This window comes from Microcaecilia unicolor, chromosome 10 (assembly GCF_901765095.1).
Source record: "Microcaecilia unicolor chromosome 10, aMicUni1.1, whole genome shotgun sequence".
Lineage (NCBI taxonomy): Eukaryota > Metazoa > Chordata > Amphibia > Gymnophiona > Siphonopidae > Microcaecilia > Microcaecilia unicolor.
The window spans coordinates 102,755,549-102,779,302 of NC_044040.1; the positions used below are offsets into that span (position 1 = coordinate 102,755,549).

Consider the following 23,754-nt stretch of genomic DNA (forward strand, 5'->3'; position numbering starts at 1 on the left):
CCTAGATCCTCGTTCTTGTCCTACACAGACGCTGCTTGAATACCTTCTGCACTTGTCCGAGTCTGGACTCAAGACCAACTCTGTAAGAGTTCATCTTAGCGCAATTAGTGCTTTTCATCATCGTGTAGATGGCAAGCCTATCTCTGGACAGCCTTTAGTTGTTCGCTTCTTGAGAAGTTTGCTTTTGTCAAAGCCCCCTATCAAGCCTCCTACAGTGTCATGGGATCTCAATGTCGTTCTGACCCAGCTGATGAAACCTCCTTTTGAGCCACTGAATTCTTGCCATCTGAAGTACTTGACCTGGAAGGTCATTTTCTTGGTGGCAGTCACTTCAGCTCGCAGAGTCAGTGAGCTTCAAGCCTTTGGTAGCTCATGCTCCTTATACTAAATTTCATCATAACAGAGTAGTCCTCCGCACTCACCCTAAGTTCCTGCCGAAGGTGATGTCGGAGTTCCATCTGAACCAGTCAATTGTCTTGCCAACATTCTTTCCCCGTCCTCATACCCGCCCTGCTGAATGTCAGTTGCACACATTGGACTGCAAGCGAACTTGGTTTGGGCAGTTGGTGCTGCAGAATCTGTTTGGGGTTTAGAATCCAACTCCACCTCCCTAGGCCCATTTTTATTCTGTTCCAGGCTGCACTCCCAGTTAGTTGCTGTTTAGGTCAATCTCATTTCTGTCTTCACCGTTGCGAGGCCCAATTCACCAATGTTTGTTGTTTTGAGTGAGCCTGGGGGCTAGGGATACCCCAGTCGTGAGAACAAGCAGCCTGCTTGTCCTCGGAGAAAGCGAGGTTACTAACCTGTAGCAGGTATTATCCGAGGACAGCAGGCTGATTGTTCTCACAAACCCGCCCTCCTCCCCTTTGGATTTGTGTCGTCCCTTGTCTTTTCCTTTCTATCTGACTAAGGGGCACGCTCACGCTGCGGGCGGGAAGACGGTCTCGCATGCATGGTGAGCATCTACATGCGGGGGCTAGCAAAACTTGTTGCTAGGAAGATCTTCTGATCCTGGGGCTGCCATCGGACGTCACCCAATCTTGAGAACAATCAGCCTGCTGTCCTCGGAGAATACCTGCTACAGGTTAGTAACCTCGCTACATCAGTCAGCAGGCAGGCACAAAGTCATACCTTCTGTGTCAGGATGTGGTCTGGATGTAGAAATGGGCTTTATGGCACAGAATAACACATCTCTGGCAAACAGGCCGAGTTGGGTCACTTGTGGTCTCTGTACATGGGTGTAGATGTTTTAATAGTGGGCACCCCTTCAGTTGATCTTTTTCCCACTCAATTCAACAAGAAAGTCCCTCAGTTCTGCTCCAGATTAAGATCTCATTGCAGACTAGCTTTGGATGTCTTACTTCTCCAGTGGGTAACCCCTATACCTCTTATAGTGAAAACTCTCTTGAAACTCAAGCAGGACTGGGGAATTATGATTCTGATCTTGCATTACTGGCTGAGGCAGATCTTGTTCCCTCTGAAGATTTATAGAAACTGGAGTGCTTCTCAACTCTGATCACTCAGGACAGGGGATCCCTTCTACATCCTGACCTCCAGTTCCTAGCCCTCACTGCTTGGATGTTGAGAGGATAGTAATGGATTCCCTGAACCTACAAATGAATATGTCTCTGGTCCTACTGGCATCTAGGACAAATTATACTAGGAGGCCTATGGATTCAAATGGAACAGGTTTGCCATCTGGTGTGAGGGCAAGACCCTAGATCTTTTTTTCCTGTCCTACACAAAAGCTACTTGAATACCTTCTATATCTTTTTTTTTTTTTCTTTTTATGTATAGGTTTCAACAAATTATAATGTCAAAACTTAAATCTACAGCTATAGTCCACAATTTAGCCAAGAGATCCAATACAAAAAGAGGATATTTGAATATATGAAAAGAAAAACATAATAAAGACAAAAGCTAACTGCTAATAGTTACCATGCACATATTTCACTATACACCTTTCAAAAGTTCAGAAGATGGAGACAACACAGATGTTCTTTTCAAAGCCGCCAAAAAAAAAAAAGGTTAAATGTGATGGTTCCCTGTATACTTGCTAGACTGAGATTATATAATGCATTTACAGGGAAATTTCAGATAAAATAATGCACCCAGCTGAATTACACCTGGTTTAAGCAGTAAAAACTTACTCGTTTCCCATGGAACATCTGGAAATGCTATAATCTTCTCCCCCATAAATATTCTCTCATGAGATCTGCAGTAATATCTAAGTAACAAATCCCTTTCAGTACTGGTATTAAAAGTCACAACCAATGTTGACCTGGATATTTTAGGCTTCTTCCCAGATAATTCTCTTGCATCAATAACTTCCAGGGAATCCAGTGTAATATCTCCATTTGCAACTGGTAAATCCCATTGCTTGTTTGGATGAAAATATATTCGTAAGATCGATGCTATAATTTCAGAAGGCACATGAGCCTGGCAGAACTTGCATTATGCTCTTAGAAGGAGAGGGCTCGATTTACAGTGGGCCCTCTGATTGAACAGTACTTGAAGCAGTGTTACCTACGCCTATAAGCAGTTGTCATCCTATTCCAGAAAATCTTCCAATGGCGAGATTAAAATGTGTTCCAAATTCCATTTTGACTTTTAGCAGCAATTCGGGGGCTGCCTTTCCAGAACCGAAGAGCTCTTTGCCATGGGTTGTGGGGGCAGTGTGCTTGCCTCCGGGTAAGGTCAGCTCTAGCCTATGGAGCCACTCCTGCCCTCCTTTCGGTCTCCAACAGTCTCTGCTCCAGATACTTACTCGCAGCTGATGCACAATGAATGGAGCGGTCAGTTGGACCCACATTAGTGAAAACTAGAGTATGAGGCTCCCCTTGCTTCAGGCCACCCTTTACACTTCCAGTTCAAGAGGACAGTGGAACTGAACTCAAAAGCATACAAAACCTACAGCATAAATTACAGTGAATATTGTTTTTGCACTTTTACTCTAAACCATATTGAAGAAAGCAGGTAAAACGTGCACACACTGCTAGCATGTGGTTGTAATAACATTAAGGGTATGTCAGAATTCACCACAGGTGTGGTAGGAAGATGTGGTAAAGACAAATATAATGGTATGCACTCTGGAAATAATAAACACCACATTCAAACTGCTATTTAAGTTTACCCTCTGTATAAATTCTGATGGATCATAAGAACACGTAACTTTAATAAAGCAAAAAATTTGTTTACAAAAATATGACTATTTACAATAATAATATGCAAACCAATGAATAAATATAGAAATACCTAGGCTATGAGTGTTTAGTATATCACAGAATAAAAGTAAAACGTGTTCTGAACTAATCAAGTCTGGGTTTGAACAGACACACACAGCTTCCTATGGCCCATAGTTAGGCCATCTGGTCATTACCCAAGGCAAAGTAATTACAGAACTTGACTTAAGACCTTCATGATAAGATGAGTCTGCTCTCTGGGAACAGCTGGACTGCACACAGTTTGACATTCCAGTGGAGATCAGTGAGTTGTTATCTTGACAGATGAGATGAAACCAGGTCAGTGATGACTATGATGGGCTGAGTTGATGCTTTTTATATTATACAAATAACAGCACTGTAGCCAATGTTTTGATAATGTCATGCTAGATGATTGGTTGTGTCCTTTGTTAAGGTATACAAAACCACAAGAATGTCTTTCAACATCACTCGATGCTTTTCTTCAAACTGTGAGCTCCAAAGAGACTAGAGGTCATTCTTGATGCTTTTCTCTGAATTCTGGCTCTGAACAGCCTTCCAACAATGTGACCAAGAGCCACAAGGGGATAGTTGTAGAACCTCATATGTTTTTTTTTTTTAATGTTTTAACTGTGTTTATCAATATCCTTTAAGTTACCAAGCACAGAGCAAAATAATGTCACCGGAGAAATGTCCTCTTCTCTCAGTACTTGTCAGATTATGTTCATATTAGAGCAGTAAAGAATAGCATTTACTATTTGGCCGAATATGAATAATGGGCATTGAGCTTTAACATAAATAATAAAAGAAGCAAAGTGAAATCAGAGATCGTGTTTTTCAGTAGGATTTTTAACACAGTAGATTCCCAGATTATTCTTATTCAAATTTAAATCACTATTCGGTTGAATAAGAATAATGTATTTGGGGCTGAATCAAATACAAATATTCAGTACAGCCCTAGTTCATATATTCCTCTTCTGGAATTGTAGGGCAAGAGGTGACACTGCCTAGGGACGAAATATAATTCTCCCTAACCCTGGTTTTTCTCTGTTAGCATGAGAACTGAAATAACTGAGTGAGCAGCAGTTACGGTGGTGGGCCTGAGCCTGAGGAGGGTGAGCCTAAAACTTTTCTTCACCCCCGCCTGCCGCCACATCCTAAAATAAATACCTGAGCTGGCAGGGATCCGCAAGCCCCGCCATCAGAAAACAACTTCCCAGCAGAAAGAGCACTTTTACACCCTCTGCCGCTGCCAGCCTCCACACATGCACATAAACTGAGCATACACAAGGGGTGTAAGGACTCTTTCTGCTGAGGAGGTGTTTGGATAGCATGGTAGGGATTGCGGATCCCCACCAGCCACGCCAATGGAGCATTGATTTTGGGTGGGGCTGGCTTACCCATGGCTACATGGAGGAGTAGCCTAGTGGTTAGTGCAGCGGACTCTGATCCTGGGGAACTGGATTCAGTTCCCACTTCAGCTCCTTGTGACTCTGGGCAAGTCACTTAACCCTCCATTGTCCCAGGTACAAATAAGTACCTGTATATAATATGTAAACCGCTTTGAATGTAATTGGAAAATCCACAGAAAGGCGGTATATAAGTCCCTTATTTATTTTATTTTTATTTATTGCATTTGTATCCCACATTATCCCAACTTTTTTGCGGGCTCAATGTGGCTTACAATTAATCGTGGATATGGGAAATAGAAGGGAACATACATTTATTATTAACAGAGAGTTTTGGGTTAAATGATAGTATTAAAGCAAAAGATAGTATAAAACATTTCTGGATAAGTCAAAGATTATACAGTTACATGTGGTGATCTTTGTTGTATATCTTGTCGAAGAGATAGGTTTTCAATAGTTTGCGGAAATTTGTCAGTTCATAGACAGTTCTCAAGTTGTGTGGCAACGCGTTCCAGAGCTGCTTGCTCATATAGGAAAAGGTAGATGCGTGCATTAATTTGTATTTCAGGCCTTTGCAATCTCCGACCATCACCTGATCACATTCACACTTCTTCACCCCCCCCCCCCCTCCACCCCGTCCAACTTTAACCACTACCTCCAGGAACCTCCAGGCTATTGACCCCTCCACCTTATCATCTACTATCTCTAATCTCCTCCCCTCCATCACGTCCTCTGAAACTGTCGACAAAGTGGTCTCCGCTTACAATACCGCTCTCTCCTCTGCTTTGGACACCCTCGCGCCATCCATTTCCCGTCCCACAAAGCGCACCAATCCCCAGCCCTGGCTGACTCCTTGCATCCGTTACCTTCGCTCCTGCACCCGATCCGCTGAGTGCCTCTGGAGGAAATCTCGTACCCTTTCAGACTTCCTCCACTACATATTCATGCTATCCTCCCTCCACTCCTCCCTATTCCGTGCAAAACAGGACTATTACACCCAATTGACCAATTCTCTCAGCTGCAACCCTCGTCGTCTCTTCACCACCCTTAACTCCCTCCTAAAAGTGCCCCCCGCTCCTACTCCCCCTTCTCTCTCTCCTCAATCACTGGCCAACTATTTCCGCGACAAAGTGCAAAAGATCAACCTTGAGTTCATGACCAACCCACCACCTCCTCTTCACCCTTTAACCCTCTCCCTCAACCAACCTACCCAGGTCTCTTTCTCCTCTTTTCCTGAGATCACCGAGGATGAAACTTCCCGCCTTCTTTCCTCCTCGAAATGCACCACCTGTTCCTCTGATCCCATCCCCACCAACCTACTCAACACCATCTCCCATACTGTCACCCCCTCCATCTGTCGCATCCTCAACCTCTCTCTCTCCACTGCAACTGTCCCTGACACCTTCAAGCACGCCGTTGTCACACCTCTCCTCAAAAAACCTTCACTTGACCCTACCTGCCCCTCCAACTACCACCCCATCTCTCTTTTACCCTTCCTTTCCAAAATACTTGAGCGCGCCGTTCACAGCCGCTGCCTTGATTTTCTCCGGTTTTCGCCCTCTGCACTCGACAGAAACGGCACTCTCTAAAGTTTGCAATGACCTGCTCCTGGCCAAATCCAGAGGTCACTACTCCATCCTCATCCTCCTCGATCTTTCCGCCTCGTTTGACACTGTCAATCATGATTTACTTCTTGCCACGCTGTCCTCTTTTGGGTTCCAAGGCCCTGTCCTCTCCTGGTTCTCCTCTTATCTCTCCCACCGCACCTTCAGGGTACACTCCCATGGATCTTCCTCCACTCCCATCCCACTTATCTGTTGGAGTTCCCCAGGGATCTGTCCTTGGACCCCTTCTCTTCTCAATCTACACCTCTTCCCTGGGCTCGCTGATCTCGTCTCATGGTTTTCAGTATCATCTTTATGCTGATGACACCCAGCTATACCTCTCCACACCTGACATCACCACGGAGACCCAGGCCAAGGTATCGGCCTGTTTATCCGACATTGCGGCATGGATGTCCAACCGCCACCTGAAGCTGAACATGTCCAAGACCGCACTCCTCGTCTTTCCTCCTAAACCCACTTCTCCTCTTCCTCCACTCTCTATCTCAGTTGATAACACCCTCATCCTCCCCGTCCCATCTGCCCGCAACCTCGGAGTCATCTTCGACTCCTCCCTCTCCTTCTCTGCGCATATCCAACAGACTGCCAAGACCTGTCGCTTCTTCCTCTTCAACATCAGCAAAATTCGCCCTTTCCTCTCTGAGCACACCACCAGAACTCTCGTCCACGCTCTCATTACCTCTCGCCTTGATTACTGCAACTTACTCCTCACCGGCCTCCCACTCAGCCATCTATCCCCCCTTCAATCCGTTCAGAACGCTGCTGCACGTCTTATATTCCGCCAAAACCGATATACTCATATCACCCCTCTCCTCAAATCACTTCATTGGCTTCCTATCAGATATTGCATACAATTCAAGCTCCTCCTCCTTACCTACAAATGCACTCAGTCTGCGGCTCCTCACTACCTCTCCACCCTCATCTCTCCCTATGTTCCCGCCCGTAACCTCCACTCACAGGACAAAGCCCTTCTCTCAGTACCCTTCTCCACCACTGCCAACTCCAGGCTCCGCTCATTCTGCCTTGCCTCACCCTATGCCTGGAACAATCTTCCTTTACCCATACGCCATGCCCCCTCCCTACCCATGTTCAAATCTCTGCTTAAAACTCACCTCTTCAATGCTGCCTTCGGCGCCTAACCGCTCGAGAAATATAGAATGCCCCAATCTATCCACCCTATCAGATTAACTGTTCACTTGTCCTCTAGATTGTTCACTTGTCTTTTAGATTGTAAGCTCTTTGAGCAGGGACTGTCCTTCTATGTTTAAATTGTACAGCGCTGCGTAACCCTAGTAGCGCTTTAGAAATGTTAGTTAGTTAGTTGAGGAAAGTGCGAGAAGATTTTTTGCGTTCCTGGGTGGAAGTTCTATTAGGTCTGACATGTAGGCTAGGGCGTCACCATGGATGATTTTATGGACTAAAGTATAGAGTTTAAACGTGATACGTTCTTTGAGTGGGAGCCAGTGTAGTTTTTCTTGTAGGGGTTTTGCACTTTCGTATTTTAAATTGCCGAATATTAGTCTGGCTGCCGTGTTTTGATTTGTCCGGAGTTTTTTTTGAGTATTGCTCTTTACAGCCGGCGTAGAGTGAATTACAGTAGTCCAAGTGGCTGAGTACCAATGATTGTACCAGGTTGCGGAAGATGTTCCTTGGAAAAAATGGTCTAACTCTTTTTAGTTTCCACATTGAATGGAACATCTTTTTAGTTATGTTTTTTGCATGATTCTCAAGCGTTAGGTGTCGGTCAATGATAACTCCAAGAATTTTTAGGGTATCCAAAACTGGTAGACTTAGTTTGGGTGTGTTGATGGTGGTAAATTTATTCTTATTGTATTGCGAGGTGATTATTAGGCATTGGGTTTTTTCTGCATTTAGTTTCACCTGGAATGCATCTGCCCAGGAATTCATGATGTGTAGGCTTTGGTTGATTTCATTAGAGATTTCTCTTAGGTCTTGTTTGAATGGGATAAAGATTGTTACATCATCACCGTATATGTAAGGGTTTAGATTCTGATTCGATGGTAGTTTGGCCAATGGTGTCATCATTAGGTTGAATATGGTCGGTGACAGGGGGGATCCCTGTGGGACTCCGCATTCAGGTGTCCATGTAGCTGATATAGTCGAATTTGATGTCACTTGATATGAGCGTGTAGTTAGGAACCCCCTAAACCAGTTGAGAACGTTGCCTCCGATTCCAAAGTATTCGAGGATGTGTAGTAAAATTCCATGGTCAACCATGTCAAATGCGCTTGACATGTCGAATTGTAGCACTAGTATGTTGTTGCCGTTTGCTATCAGTTGTTTGAACCTTTCCCCCTACATTACTGGTGCGCAGAGTGATTTATTGTTATAACACCAGCAGCAAATGTGGGCAATAAATACAAGCAAGGTTTCTCAGCAACAGTTCTAGTAAAAAGACCCTTCTTTTTGTCTTATCAAAGACCAAAGAATCCAGTCTGACATAAAAACTAAAGATCTTTGTCTAACCCCTCAGCTTTAGGAGTTTAACATAAACCAGCTGTCCAAACTCTAAGGGGTAGAAAAAATGCTGAATCCCAATCCAGGCAGATCCTTGGATCCTAAACCAGACTAGACTGTTTTTCCTCAGGTTCAACCTGCTGCTTCGATCTTTACACAGTGAGTCATGTGTAAGCCAGCAGCTGGTTTACTGAGGTGAGCAGTGTTGCAGATAAGGTCCCAAAGTCTAACACAGTCCATAACTCTTCATGGTGTCACCTTAGAGAAAGGCACAATGACAGTAAGTTCTCAGGGTTTGGCCTTTGTAAAGCAAAATGGAAGAAGCCAAACAGCAGGGCCAAAATACAAAACAAAGCAAAGGTACAAGCAATTAATGCTGGTTGCAGTTTCTGCCTGAGCACTGACAATAAACTCTTTGGCCATACTGGAACAAATTGATGCTGGGAAGACCAATCAGACTGCTGCTTCCATATTGTCTTTAATGTAAAGGGGCTGTAGGTAGCCAAAGAATACCATGTTTTGTCTTCCACTGCTAGGTCTTCATAGATTGAGCTAGCTCCAGGTGAGAATTCTTATGCCACTTTGAGCAGATACAAAGTAGGGAAGTAAACTTGTTTTCCTTGATCTTTTCACACACAGTTGAATGGCAGAAAGTACTGTGTAACTAGTCCATAGTGCTGTGCAGCAAAGCTATTAGCCATTTTTGTTTGTTGAGGCCTCATATGCATACAAAAAGTTGACTAGACTGTGCCCTACAACAGTGTTTCCCAAGTCTGTCCTGGAGTACCCCCTTGCCATTCAGGAGGGCCACAATGAATGTGCATATAATAGAGGCAGTGTATGTAAATCTCTGTCATGCATATTCATTGTGGATCTCCTGAAAATCTGACTGTCAAGGGGGTGCTCCGGGACTGACTTGGGAAACACTGCCCTACAGTATATATTAAACATATCAGAATATCAGCATTCCTCCCCCTGAGGATCAGGCGACCCTCAGGGGGAGGAATGCTGGCTTCGGCCTAACCCCTGGTAAGCCTTTCCTCAGCTGAGAGGTGCCCAGCTCTACCACAGGCTGCCTTTCAGGTGCTGTGGAGGACTTGCAGCTCATCTGCATATCCTTACAGCCTTCTCCGGGGTGACACCCAGGTCCACTCCGATCCACTCAGGGCCTCCGCTCTAGGTGCCGCACGCCGGGCATTTTTCTCTTTATATCTAATCTTCTTCCCAGTTGCTAAAGTACCTCAGTCATTTATGGCCCCTATTCACATTCTCTTCCTAGCCCTGTCCCTTTCTAATTTTTTCCCTCACCCCCTACCTCTCTCCGCTACAGGAACTCACTGCCCATCCATCGACTTCATCACCTCACCTTCTCTCCTACCCTCTTCCTCCCTCTTGGCTTTTAAATCTCCGCCTCTTTCTTCCGTCCATTTTGCCTTCCCATTCCACCTAAATACCTCTCGCCTTCGACGCCTTCGTGGCCACACCTCTCCTACTCTCCTCCGCTCTCTTTTACTCCTTCTCTTACTCTGAGCCGGTGACATCAATCCCAATCCTGGCCCCCCTCACCAACTATTATCCCAACTCTACAGATCTCACCGCGACCTCTCTAACCTCATCTCTATTTCTCTACTCCCCTCCTCTTCTCTGCCCTTCTCTTGCGCCCTATGGAATGCCCGCTCTATCTGTAACAAACTCGCCTATATCCAGGACCTCTTTATCTCGCGTCACCTCCATCTGCTCGCCATAACAGAAACCTGGTTCTGCCCTGATGACTCTGCTTCAGTCGCAGCCCTGTGCCATGGAGGTTATCTATTTTCACATACTCCTCGCCCTGCTGGCCGTGGGGGCGGTGTTGGACTACTTCTCTCTCCCTCCTCCAGATTTCAACCCCTTCTTCCACCTCAATCTCACTGTTTTTCCTCCTTTGAAGTCCACTCTATCCGCCTTTTCTCTCCTCTGTCTCTTCGAATAGCGGTCATTTATCGTCCCCCTGATAAGTCCCTTTCATCCTTTCTCAGTGACTTTGACGCCTGGCTTGCCTTCTTCCATGATCCTTCCTCCCCCTCTCTCATCCTTGGTGACTTTAATATTCCTGCTAATGATCCTTCCAACTCTTATATTTCCAAGTTACTCGCTTTAACGTCCTCCTTTAATCTCCAACTATGCTCCACCTCCCCCACTCATCAAAATAGTCACTGTCTTGATCTCATCTTCTCCTCCAACTGTTCACCCTCTAGTTTCCTTGCCTCTGATCTTCCCTCCTCTGATCATCATCTTATAACTTTCACACTTAAATCTCCTCCCTCCCAGTCCCGTCCTATCTTATCTAATTTATCTAGGAATCTTCACGATATTGACCCTTCATCTCTATCCTCCCATGTTTCAAACCTCCTCTCTACTGTGGCACCATCCACGTCTGTCAACGAGGCTGTTTCTTCTTACAACAATACTCTATCCTCTGCCTTAGACACTCTAGCACCTTTGATGACCCGCCCTGTAAGGCGTACAAAACCCCAACCTTGGCTGACTTCTAATATCCGCTACCTACGTTCCTGTACCCGCTCCGCCGAACGCCTCTGGCGGAAATCTCGGGCCCTTGCTGATTTCTTACACTTTAAGTTCATGCTGACCTCCTTCCAATCTGCTCTTTTACGTGCCAAACAGGATTATTATATCCAACTGACCAACTCTCTTGGCTCTAATCCTCGACTTCTCTTCACCACATTGAACTCTCTCCTCAAGGTGCCCCCTCCCCAACTTCCCCTTCATTATCTCCTCAGACCCTTGCTGAATTCTTTCACAACAAGGTTCAAAAGATAAACCTTGCTTTCTCTACCTCATCACCTCTCCCTCCACTAGTCCGTTCCCCTCTCTCTCCTTCCCCTCATTCCCTTTCCTCCTTTCCTGAAGTTACTATTGAGGAAACTACACTTCTCCTTTCTTCCTCAAAATGTACCACCTGTTCCTCTGATCCCATTCCCACCCACCTTCTTAATGCCATTTCTCCTGCTCTTATTCCTTTTATCTGTCACATTCTCAACCTCTCACTTTCCACTGTGACTGTCCCTGCTGCCTTTAAACATGCTGTGGTCACACCTCTCCTTAAGAAGCCTTCACTCGACCCTACTTGTCCCTCTAATTACCGACCCATCTCCCTCCTTCCCTTTTCTCTCCAAATTACTTGAGCGTGCTGTTCACCACCGCTGCCTTGATTTCTCTCCTCACATGCTATTCTTGACCCACTACAATCTGGTTTTCGCCCTCTCCACTCAACCGAAACTGCGCTTACTAAAGTCTCCAATGACCTATTACTGGCTAAATCCAGAGGTCAATATTCCATCCTCATTCTTCTTGATCTTTCCGCTGCTTTTGACACTGTCGATCACAGCATACTTCTCGATACCCTGTCCTCACTTGGATTCCAGGGCTCTGTCCTTTCCTGGTTCTCTTTCTACCTCTCCCTCCGCACCTTTAGTGTTCACTCTGGTTGATCCTCTTCTACTTCTATCCCTCTGCCTGTCGGCGTACCTCAGGGTTCTGTTCTTGTTCCCCTCCTCTTTTCTATCTACACTTCTTCCCTTGGTTCATTAATCTCATCCCATGGCTTTTCCTACCATCTCTATGCTGATGACTCCCAAATCTACCTTTCTACCCCTGATATCTCACCTTGCATCCAAACCAAAGTTTCAGCGTGCTTGTCTGACATTGCTGTCTGGATGTCTCAACGCCACCTGAAATTAAATATGACCAAAACCGAGCTTCTCATTTTCCCTCCCAAGCCCACCTCCCCGCTCCCCCCGTTTTCTATTTCTGTTGATGGCTCTCTCATTCTCCCTGTCTCCTCAGCTCAAAACCTTGGGGTCATCTTTGACTCTTCTCTCTCCTTCTCTGCTCATATCCAGCAGATTGCCAAGACCTGTCGTTTCTTTCTTTACAGCATCCGTAAAATCCGCCCCTTTCTTTCCGAGCACTCTACCAAAACCCTCATCCACACCCTTGTCACCTCTCGTTTAGACTACTGCAATCTGCTTCTTGCTGGCCTCCCACTTAGTCACCTCTCCCCTCTCCAGTTGGTTCAAAACTCTGCTGCCCGTCTCATCTTCCGCCAGGGTCGCTTTACTCATACTACCCCTCTCCTCAAGGCCCTTCACTGGCTCCCTATCCGTTTTCGCATCCTGTTCAAACTTCTTCTACTAACCTATAAATGTACTCACTCTACTGCTCCCCAGTATCTCTCCACACTCGTCCTTCCCTACACCCCTTCCCGTGCACTCCGCTCCATGGATAAATCCTTCTTATGTTCCCTTCTCCACTACTGCCAACTCCAGACTTCGCGCCTTCTGTCTCGCTGCACCCTACGCCTGGAATAAACTTCCTGAGCCCCTACGTCTTGCCCCATCCTTGGCCACCTTTAAATCTAGACTGAAAGCCCACCTCTTTAACATTGCTTTTGACTCGTAACCACTTGTAACCACTCGCCTCCACCTACCCTCCTCTCTTCCTTCCCGTTCACATTAATTGATTTGATTTGCTTACTTTATTTATTTTTTGTCTATTAGATTGTAAGCTCTTTGAGCAGGGACTGTCTTTCTTCTATGTTTGTGCAGCGCTGTGTACGCCTTGTAGCGCTATAGAAATGCTAAATAGTAGTAGTAGTAGAATACAATTTTTTGTTCTATTTTATTAAAGAATTTTGGGAAAACATCAAGAAAGCATACAGACAGAAAAATAAACAGTACAAATATGTTTGTGTATCTGAAGATTAGCACTTAACAAGGAGATCCATCAGCACCATAAACACCTGTGTCTCTTTATAAAATAGACTGGTACAGTTGCCCCTCAGTAATGCACACATTTTCTCAAAGAACTCTGTACCTGCTCTGGAGGGGTTGTAAATGCTCATGTGTATTTTATAGTGTAATTTTATAAGAAGATGCCAGTATTGAAATTCTGAATTGTCTCTATTTTATGCAGACAACACTGGCACCTAGATGCCTCTACACCATGTTTAAAAAAAAAAATTAGGAACCCGTTTATTTTTCTCTCTAACAAATGGCTGGGTGTACAGTAATGAAACTTGCTGACAAATAGACCTAGCTCCTCATGAAGACAGCCCTCTGAAATTAGTTCAGGGTCTACTATACTTCCATTTCTATTTTCATTTGTCTTCTGTGGTCCTACTCCCAGCCATTCATCTGTGAACACAGAACAGATGTATTTGTTAAGCAATTCCACCTTATCCTTATCTTCTACGTATTCCTCCCCTTCACCTTTGAGTCTCAGAATGCCAATTTTGCACTTTCTTCTTCCACTAACATATCTGAAAAATATCATTTCTCCTCATTGTACTATATTGGCTATTTTTTTCCATTTGCATCTTTGCTTTACTGACTATTTTACCAGCTTCTCTTAGCTTTAACCTCTTTTTCCTTACCATTTTCAGCTAGTATGTTTGAGAACCAAAGCAACCTTCTTTTCCTTTTACTATTATTGGCTGGATAGGCTATATTGTCTTTATCTGTGTTCATTTTTCTGTTTGTAGAAACAGAGAAAAATATAGGTAAATAAAGACCATATGGCCTATCCAGTCTGCCCATTCATGCCATCTACTCTCCCTATCACTCGCATAGAGATCCTACGTACTTGTCCCCATCTCTCTTGAATTCAGATACTGTTTTCATCTCTACCACTCACACCAATTCACCACCCTTTCCATGAAGAAGTATTTCCTCAGGCTACTTCAGAGTCTGTCCTCTTTCATCTTCATCCTATGCCCCGTCATTCCAGAGCTTCCTTTCAATAGAAAGAGACTCACCTCTTCTGCATTTTTGCTGTATAGATATTTAAATGTTGCCTATCATATTTCCCCTCTCTCGCCTTTCTTCCAAAGTATACATATTGAGATCTTTAAGTCTGTCCCCATACACTTTATGATGACTACTGACCATTTTAGTAGCCACCCTCTGGACTGACTCCATCCTGTTTATATCTTTTTGAACGTGCGGTCTCTGAAATTGTACACAGTATTCTAAATGAGGTCATCACCACCTCCTTTTTCTTACTGGCCATTCCTCTCCATATACACCCAAGCATCCTTCTAGCTTTCGCCGTCACCTTGTCTACCTATTTGGCCACCTTAACATCATCACATACGATCACAACCGAGTCCTGTTCTTCTTTCGTGCACAAAAGTTCTTTACCCCCTAAACTATACTGTTACTTCAGGTTTTTGCAGCCCAAAAAGGAAGCTCTGGAATGAAGGGGCATAGGATGAAGGTGAAAGAGGATAGACTCAGAAGTAACCTGAGGAAATACTTCACGGAAAGGGTGATGAATTTGTGGAAGAGCCCTCCCGGTGAAGCGAAACATGTATCTGAATTCAAGAAACTCTCAGGACAGGTTCATAGGATTTCTAAGGGAGAGGAAGGGGATAGTACATGGCATGCATGGGTAGACTGTATAGCCCACATTGTCTTTATCTGCCTTCGTTTATCTGTGTTTGTATGTTTCTATATTTTCCTAGCAAAAGGTTTGTTGCCCTTACGAGATGTTCCCTTTCTCAACAAAGTTGATGTTTGTTTTTTCAAAATCTAGAACCTTAACTTTGAATGAACCCTCTCCACACCTGACTTAATATTGAAGCACACCATTTGGTGTAAAATTAAACTGCCTCCTTTTCTCTTACCTCCAGGAAATTAATATGATTCTACAGTATGTGGTGGAGAGAAATAAGTTGTTGAAGTGCCTTCATGCAAAACGGCATGCTTTGGAATCTTGGCGACAGCTGGTAGAGATCATCTTAACTGCCTGTCCCCAGGACCTTATTCAAGCTGAGAGCAGGCAGCTAATCATCTGTGACATTCTGCAAGATGTTCATGACAAGGTAATGTACCATTATCTGTAGGACAAACAGCATTGTGAAATCATTTTTTGAATCTTTAAAAAATATTGTTCTCTTTATAAGCAGTTGTCAATATTCATTCATTAAGATCTATATTCTACCCAGCAATGCCCTTCAGTCCCAAGAAGTTGCCACAGTTTGGAGCCTATTTCTTAATATTCAGAGGTTATCAATAGAAATCAAACAAAATAAAACATGGAAAAGAAAATAAGATGGTACCTTTTTTATTGGACATAACTTAATACATTTCTTGATTAGCTTTCGAAGGTTGCCCTTCTTCGTCAGATCGGATGTATTAAGTTATGTCCAATAAAAAAAGGTATCATCTTATTTTCTTTTCCATGTTTTATTTTGTTTGATTTCTATTGATAACCTTTAAGAGTGGACTAACACGGCTACCACACCTCTCTACTTATTATTCAGAAAAATGTTGTAATCATGGTTATTTACTAAGTATGTAAAATAATTTTTATATTACCCTGTGGCAGTGGTTCTCACTTTAGTCAGAATATACTTGATGGACAATGCTTGCATATGTGACACACTGCATACTTGACCCTCACGGGCCTTTGGTCTGATACACTATGTCCGTTGTTTTGAATTAAATGCTAACATGCTCTGCTTCCACAAAATCTGTATCTCCTCCTCCCCCCCCCCCCCCCCCCCCCAAACAACAGATGCAGATCAGAACTAGCACATATTCTCCATGGAAGTTATCAAACAAAAGAAAAAAAATCTGATTCTCATTCCATCTGAGTAATAGTCAGTAGAAAAACAGTGGTGATGATCAAAGGAAGGGAGTAAACAGTTCAAATATGTGCAATGCAAAGTTTATTGACAAAAACAAATCTGTTTGCATACTAATGACCTGCCATGGCCATGTTCACAGTGTGTCCACCTGCATCAGTGGTCTACTGTATCCAAAATGTTGCATGTATGCAAAAACCAAATCCAAAACATTCCTAAACTTAATTTATCCAGTCAAGAAAACACTGCCTCTGTTGCTAAAACAATAGCATTCATGTAGCTTTCAAATAAACACTATTCTTTAAGCTGCAGTGTTTGTATTTCAACTGAGTAAACCAAGTTTAAAAGTGTTTTGGATTTGGTTTTTGCACATATGTACCATTTTCGATATGGCAGACTTCTGACACAGGTGACGCACTCCCAAACATTGCCATGTTGGGTTATTTGTTTGCAAGCAGCATTTGTGGAGATGGGTAGTTAGTGGGGTTCCCCAGGGGTCTGTGCTGGGACCGCTGCTTTTTAACATATTTACAAATGATCTAGAGATGGGAGTAACTAGTGAGGTAATTAAATTTGCTGATGACACAAAGTTATTCAAAGTTGTTAAATCACGGGAAGATTGTGAAAAATTTCAAGAGGACCTTATGAGACTGGGCGTCTAAATGGCAGATGACGTTTAATGTGAGCAAGTGTGAATGACATGAGGAAGGACCTAGCGAAGCTAGAGGAATGGACCGATATTTGGCAACTAAGATTTAATCCCAAAAAATGCAGGGTCATGCACTTGGGTCGCAAAAATCCGAGGGAATGGTACATTCTCCGAGGACAAGCAGGCTGCTTGTTCTCACGATTGGGGTGATGTCTCATGGCAGCCCCAGATTGGAAGATCTTCCTAGCAACAAAGTTTGGTAGCCCCCGCGTGGACATATGTGAACTGTGCATGCATGACCGTCTTCCCGCCCGTAGCGCGCACATGCTCCTCAGTCTCTTCTTTTCCGCGGCTCAGGAAGGCTGTTTTACAGCGGTTCTGTGTCCCAGAGAGGCCCCTGCTGCGTTTTCGTCGAGTTTCGGCATGTTTACGAGTTCGCTTGTGTTCTTCCGTTTAAAAAAAAGTTTCCTTTATTTCTCTAGTTTTTCCCCGTAAGTTTCCTTTCTTTGTCGTGAGCGGCCATTTTGGCCACCCGTGCTGGTTTTTTCCCTTTTTTGGTGTCTTGTTTTCGGCACCATCGCGAATTTTGACCTCGCCGGTGCGATTTTTCCACCCATGTCCTCGAAGCCTGCCAGCGGCTTCAAGAAGTGCAAGCGGTGCAGCCGGACAATCTCGCTCACTGATAGACACGTCTCGTGTCTTCAGTGTTTGAGGGCTGGTCATCGTCCCAACACCTGCACGCTGTGTCTTCAGCTAAAAAAGAGGACCCAGGTGGCGAGATCGGCTCAGTGGAACCTGTTGTTCGGAGCCCAGTCCAGTCCTTCGACATCGACGGAGCCAGCGGTACACAGGTCATCGCCGGCATCGATGTCAGCATCGGAGGGTGTATTGACGTCCGGAGTGCAGGTGATGGCTGTCCAGACATCCCCACGCTGGTAACAGTGAGCCATCGAGTGGGTCTCCACCTGCCTCAAGGGCTCCTGTGGTACAGACCCCCCCGGGACCACCCTTCTTTGGGCCCGGCCCCGAGGAGACGTGTGGATTTCACGTCGTCCTCTTTGGTACCAGGAGATACCGCTGACGTGCTTCGAGCGAAAGCGAAGAAGCGCCGTCATCGGTCACCTTCCCGTCACGGTACCGAGAGCTCTGGGGCGCCGAGGGAATCAGCACCCGGAAAGCGTCGACGCCGGGAGGACCGCTCACCCTCCATTCAGGAGGTGTCGATGCGCAGTTCTCCGGACAGCCCGGTACCGCCTCCGCGCCCCAGACAGATTCTGTCCTCGTCACCAGTACCGACCCCATAGCCTTGCTCGACGGACACTCTTGACGAGCACCTCCAAGCCATACTTCCGGGGATTCTGGAAGGACTGCTGCGACCTTCCGCTCTGGTACCGCCGGTGCTTGCGCCGTCGGTACCGTCGAAAGATGCGGTGGTTGGCTCCCTGCCCGTGGTGAGGACTGCAACGCCGGTACCGCTTGCATCATTGGCATCCGCGGCCACCCAAGTTGATTCCCCGTCAACATCACTGGAGGGAGCTTCGTCACCGGCAGCAATGGAGTCGTCTTCTTGACATCCCCATAGAGGACTTAGTTCCTCGACGTCGAGACGGGCTCGGCTTCGGACCGAAGTTCGTGGACTGGTGTCCGATACCGAAGGTGAGGCCTTGTGGGAGGCAGAGGAAGACCCCAGATATTTCTCTGATGAGGAGTCTTGTGGTCTTCCTTCAGATCCTACTCCTTCGCCTGAGAGAAAGCTTTCTCCCCCTGAGAGTCTGTCTTTCTCATCCTTTGTCCGGGAAATGTCTACGGCCATTCCCTTCCCAGTGGTTACTGAGGATGAGCCCAGGGCTGAGATGTTCGAGGTCCTGGACTATCCTTGGCCACCTAAGGAGTCATCCACTGTTCCCCTTCATAATGTCCTGAAGCAGACATTGTTGGCGAACTGGATGAAACCCTTAAGTAATCCCACTATCCCCAAAAAGATTGAGTCCCAGTATCGGATCCACGGGGACCCAGAGTTGATGAAGACCCAGTTGCCTCATGACTCTGGAGTTATGGATCTGGCTCTCAAGAAAGTCAAGAGTACTAGAGATTACGCCTCAGCGCCCCCGGGGCGGGAGTCTAGGACTCTGGACTCTTTTGGGAGGAAGGCCTACTATTCTGCTATGCTCGTGTCCAAGATTCAGTCCTACCAGCTCTACACGAGCATCCATTTGCGGAACAATGTGAGGCAGCTGGCGGACTTGGTCGATAAGCTCCCATCGGACAGGCCAAGCCTTTTCAGGAGGTGGTCAGGCGGCTGAAGGCATGTCGAAAATTCCTGTCCAGGAGTGTTTACCACACTTTTGATGTTGCGTCCTGGGCCGCTGCTCAAGGTATAGTGATGCGCAGACTCTCATGGCTGCGTGCCTCTGACCTGGAGAATAGAGTCCAGCAGCGGATTGCGGATGCTCCTTGCCGGGGGGATAACATTTTTGGTGAGCGGGTCGAACAGGTGGTAGAACAGCTCCACCAGCTGGACACCGCATTTGACAAGCTCTCCCACTGGACGCCTTCAGCATCTACCTCATCAGGTAGACATTTTTTTTTATTATTTGCAAGAAGTCTTTATTAACCATTGAAACAGCACAATGGAACCACAAAAGCTATCAAAGTACAACATGCTTATTCTAATATAGGATTCTACCCATACAGCTTATAAGAGTACATTCAATCGTTTCAATAGAACTATGTCATCAACAATAAACTTCAGATTTTTATCCATTTTTCAAGAAAACAAAGATTTCTCCACCCAACCTCCCCTCCCCCCTCCCCCTCCCCCCAGGTGGACACTACTGGGCACTGCCCCTCATGGCATTCAATGTATTTAACACCTAGATTTATAGAGCATCAAAAGGGACGGGTTCCCAAACTGAACACCACTTAACCATTTGTTGTTTACGCTCCGCCACTAGTCTCTCCATTTCCCGAACATATCTCAACTTATTAAGCCATCGAGATAAAGTTGGAACCCCCTCCTTTCGCCAATGTGCCACCACAACGACCCTTGCTGTGCCAACCGCATGTTGAACTAGGGTCTGCTGATGTGACAGTAAGCCTGCGGTCCTAGCTGAAAACAAGAACACCTCAGGGGCCCATGGCACAACACACCCCATCCAGTGCTGTAGCCTAGAATGTACAGCTTTCCAAAATGCCCGAATTTTGATACAGCTCCACCATATGTGCCCCATTGTACCTTTGTGACCACACCTTCTCCAGCACATGTCCAAAGAGGACGGAAAGATCCTCTGCAGACGGGCCGGCGTAAGGTACCATCGATATAATACTTTGACCGCGTTCTCTTGCAGAGGAACATGAACTGATACCCGCATCACTGCTTTTTCTATTCTCTCCCACTCGGACTCTCCCAACTGCACACCCAGTTCCCGCTCCCAGACACCCCTATGCTTTCCACAACCGGAAGCCTGATTACTTAGGATACGGTACAAGGAACCTATCAAACCCCGGGAAGATTCAAACTTTTCACATATCTCCTCCAGATCAATTTTCTTACGCTGCATTACCTCTCGCACCGCCTTACTCTTGAGAAGGGATGCCAACTGGCAATAGGCAAACTCATCGCCCTCTACCCCTGGGTAACTATCCCGCAGTGCATTAAAGGGCAACAGTGAATCCGCTTCAAACAGCTGGCCCCATGTTCTCACCCCCAAATCACGCCATTTAGTGAAAATCCCCTTTACTGTGCCAGGTAAGAATAAGGGATTAAATGCAATTGGAGTGTACCTGGTCAATACACATTGTCTCTTAGGAAACAAACTGTCCCAATAGTGAAGTGTAACAGCTATGGAGGGGCAAGCTCGTTCAGCCAGATTTCTAAAGGGCCGTGGTAGCCACATTATGGCACTCAGTGGCTGGTCACCCATCGAATGTTGTTCAATATGCACCCATTGGCGATCTGGATAATCTTGGTACCATTCAAGTGCTGCTTTCCCTTGTGCTGCCTTATAGTACCAAGTAAGATTGGGTACCCCCAACCCCCCTTTCTTCCTGTCCCTATATAATAGCGATCTCGCCAACCGCGGACGTTTGCCTGCCCAGACGAATCTCACCAATCTGTCTTGCAGAGTAGCCAAGAATCGCCTGGGCATTATCACAGGCAGCGTCTGAAAGAGGTACAACAATCTGGGCAATATGTTCATTTTAAGAATGGCTATTCTACCGAACCACGAAGTTCCCAGCTCTCCCCATCTCTCCAAATCCTCCATGATGGTTTTACCCAACCCCCTGTAATTTGCATTAAAGAGTTCCGACATTTCCCTTGTAAGCATCACCCCCAAGTACCTAATCTGTTTGGGGGCCCAACTAAACGGGGATGAAGCCTTCAAGGACTCCACCACCTCATCGGTGAGTGTTACGTTCAGAGCCTCTGATTTTGCTATGTTGACCCTGAAGCCCGACACTACAGAATATTCTCTTATCATCTGCTCGAGATGTCGGAGAGTGGATTGAGGGCGAGTAACAAACAGCAACACATCGTCTGCAAAGAGGGCCATTTTATGGGTTCTATCTGCTATTTTAGCTCCTGAAATATTAGGGTCCAACCTCAGCTGGGCCGCAAAGGGCTCCATCACCAATGCAAACAGCAAGGGCGACAGGGGACAACCCTGACTAGTCCCTCTATGCAGCGTGAACAGCTCTGAATTTCCACCATTAACCCGAACACAAGCCCTTGGGGACTCATAAAAGGCCTGAATCCACCTGCAAAACTGTGTTCCAAACCCCATATTCTCCATTACTCCATACATGAAGGGCCAGTGGACCCGGTCAAAGGCTTTTTCCGCGTCAAGACTTAAGAGACAAAGCGGCTTCTTATTTAATTTTGCCAAGTACATAATATCAACCACCCTTCTAATATTATCCATCGCTTTGCGATAAGATACAAAGCCCACTTGGTCTGGATGTATAAGAACTGGAAGGATTGGGGCCAAGCGATTAGCCAGAACCTTAGCCAGAATTTTGACATCAGTATTTAATACCGATATGGGTCTATAAGATCCGCATTCAAGATGATCTTTGCCCGGCTTGGGTAATACAGCTATCCACGCTTCCATCATTGACTGAGGTAATGATCCCCCTTTCCCAACTTGATTAAACAAGTCTGCTAAGAGCGGAGATAGCTCGGGGGCGAACTTCCTATAGAACTCGTTAGGCAACCCATCCAAGCCAGGCGATTTACTCAATGGCAAACTGCTGATCGCCTCCTGAATTTCTTTGGGAGTAACCATTTCATTTAGTAATGCCTGTTGTTGGGAGCTCAGAGAAGGTAGTTCACTATCCCTTATATATTGATCTATGGATTCCAGGGAAGGGCTAATCTCCTGAGCGTACAAATCCTGATAGAATTCCCCAAATCTTTTGCGTATTTGCTCAGATGTACCGAGCTCACCCCCACCCGAGTCCCATATCTTTAAAATAGCCCGGTCAACTTTTTGTCTGCGTAACCTTATGGCAAGGAGACGCCCCACCTTGTTGGCATGCTCGTAGGAATTCACCCTGTTCTTATTTTGTAGCATACTAAGTTGCTCAGAATATACAGAATCTAGCCACGCTCTCTGATTACTAAGCTCACTCAGAACCCGCTCTGACCCATTTGCCTTATGCTGTTCCTCCAGAAGACGGATATTCTCCATACATTTTGCTATCTGCGCTTTACGGGCCTTTGATTTTTTACTGGCTACTTGAAGAAAGTAGCCCCGGGAAACCGCCTTCATAGCATCCCAAACAATGCTGAGCGAGGGTCCAGATTCCAAGTTAAACTCAAGATACTCTTTCAGCATTTGTTTATATCCTGCCACCACTTCCCCCTCCTGTAAAAGACCCACATTCATTGTCCATCTTCTATCTTTGTTTTCAGCCCTAATAGTTGGCAAAGTAACCCATATTGGGGCGTGATCCGATAGGGTCACACTGCCGATCCCTGCGTCAGGTCCCCGTTCCACTAAAGTGGCATCCAAGAATAGATAATCAATACGGGAATAGGTTTTATGCACTGCGGAATAGAATGTATAATCTCGCACCCTCTGGTGTTGTACTCTCCACATATCCACCGTACCCAAGGAGTTTGCTAAAGATCTTAAAGCCAGGGAATCCCTCTGCCCTTCATTTCTATTAGGGCCTGATCGGTCAAGTCCGTGGTTCATCACAGTATTGAAATCCCCTCCTATTACCAGAGAACCCTGCGCAAAAATGGCCAGAGAGTTTTTAACCCTTTCCAAGAACTCTGCCTGCCCCGTGTTAGGCGCATAAATGGACACTAGAGTGAGATCTACTTGGTCAATTTTTATATGCAAAAAAATATAACGGCCTCCCATGTCCCTTTTTACCTTAATCACCCGTGCGCCCACTGCAGCCTGAATTAGGATCGCTACTCCAGCTTTCTTTGATCCCGCTGCAGAGGCGAAATACGCCACCGGGTAGTCCGAGTAGGAGAGAAGTCTTTCATATCTGCCCGCCAGGTGTGTCTCCTGGAGGAGAACCACATGAGGCCCTAACTGCCTCAACTCTTTATAGAGCTTTTGTCTTTTCTGTGGCATGTTCAGGCCTTTCACATTATAGGAAAGAATCTTTAAGTCAGTACCCATCCTAGTATGTTGTGAACAATCTTGTCGGCCCCTGCCCGTCTCGACAACTCTGCAAAGTGCCACATTACTTTGTACCCATTTTTCCCAGTAGTGACCTGCCCCCTCCA

At 45.7% G+C, this 23,754-nt stretch overlaps 1 protein-coding gene across 1 annotated transcript in view; it reads left to right on the forward strand.

Moving 5' to 3' along the window:
* NUP205 (nucleoporin 205) overlaps nucleotides 1-23,754 on the forward strand; it is a 1,281,456-nt gene that overhangs the window by 807,520 nt on the left and 450,182 nt on the right. The window contains exon 25 of the mRNA XM_030216143.1: nucleotides 15,401-15,592. Within this exon, the coding sequence (XP_030072003.1) occupies nucleotides 15,401-15,592 (192 nt within the window). The remainder of the gene's footprint in view (nucleotides 1-15,400; nucleotides 15,593-23,754) is intronic.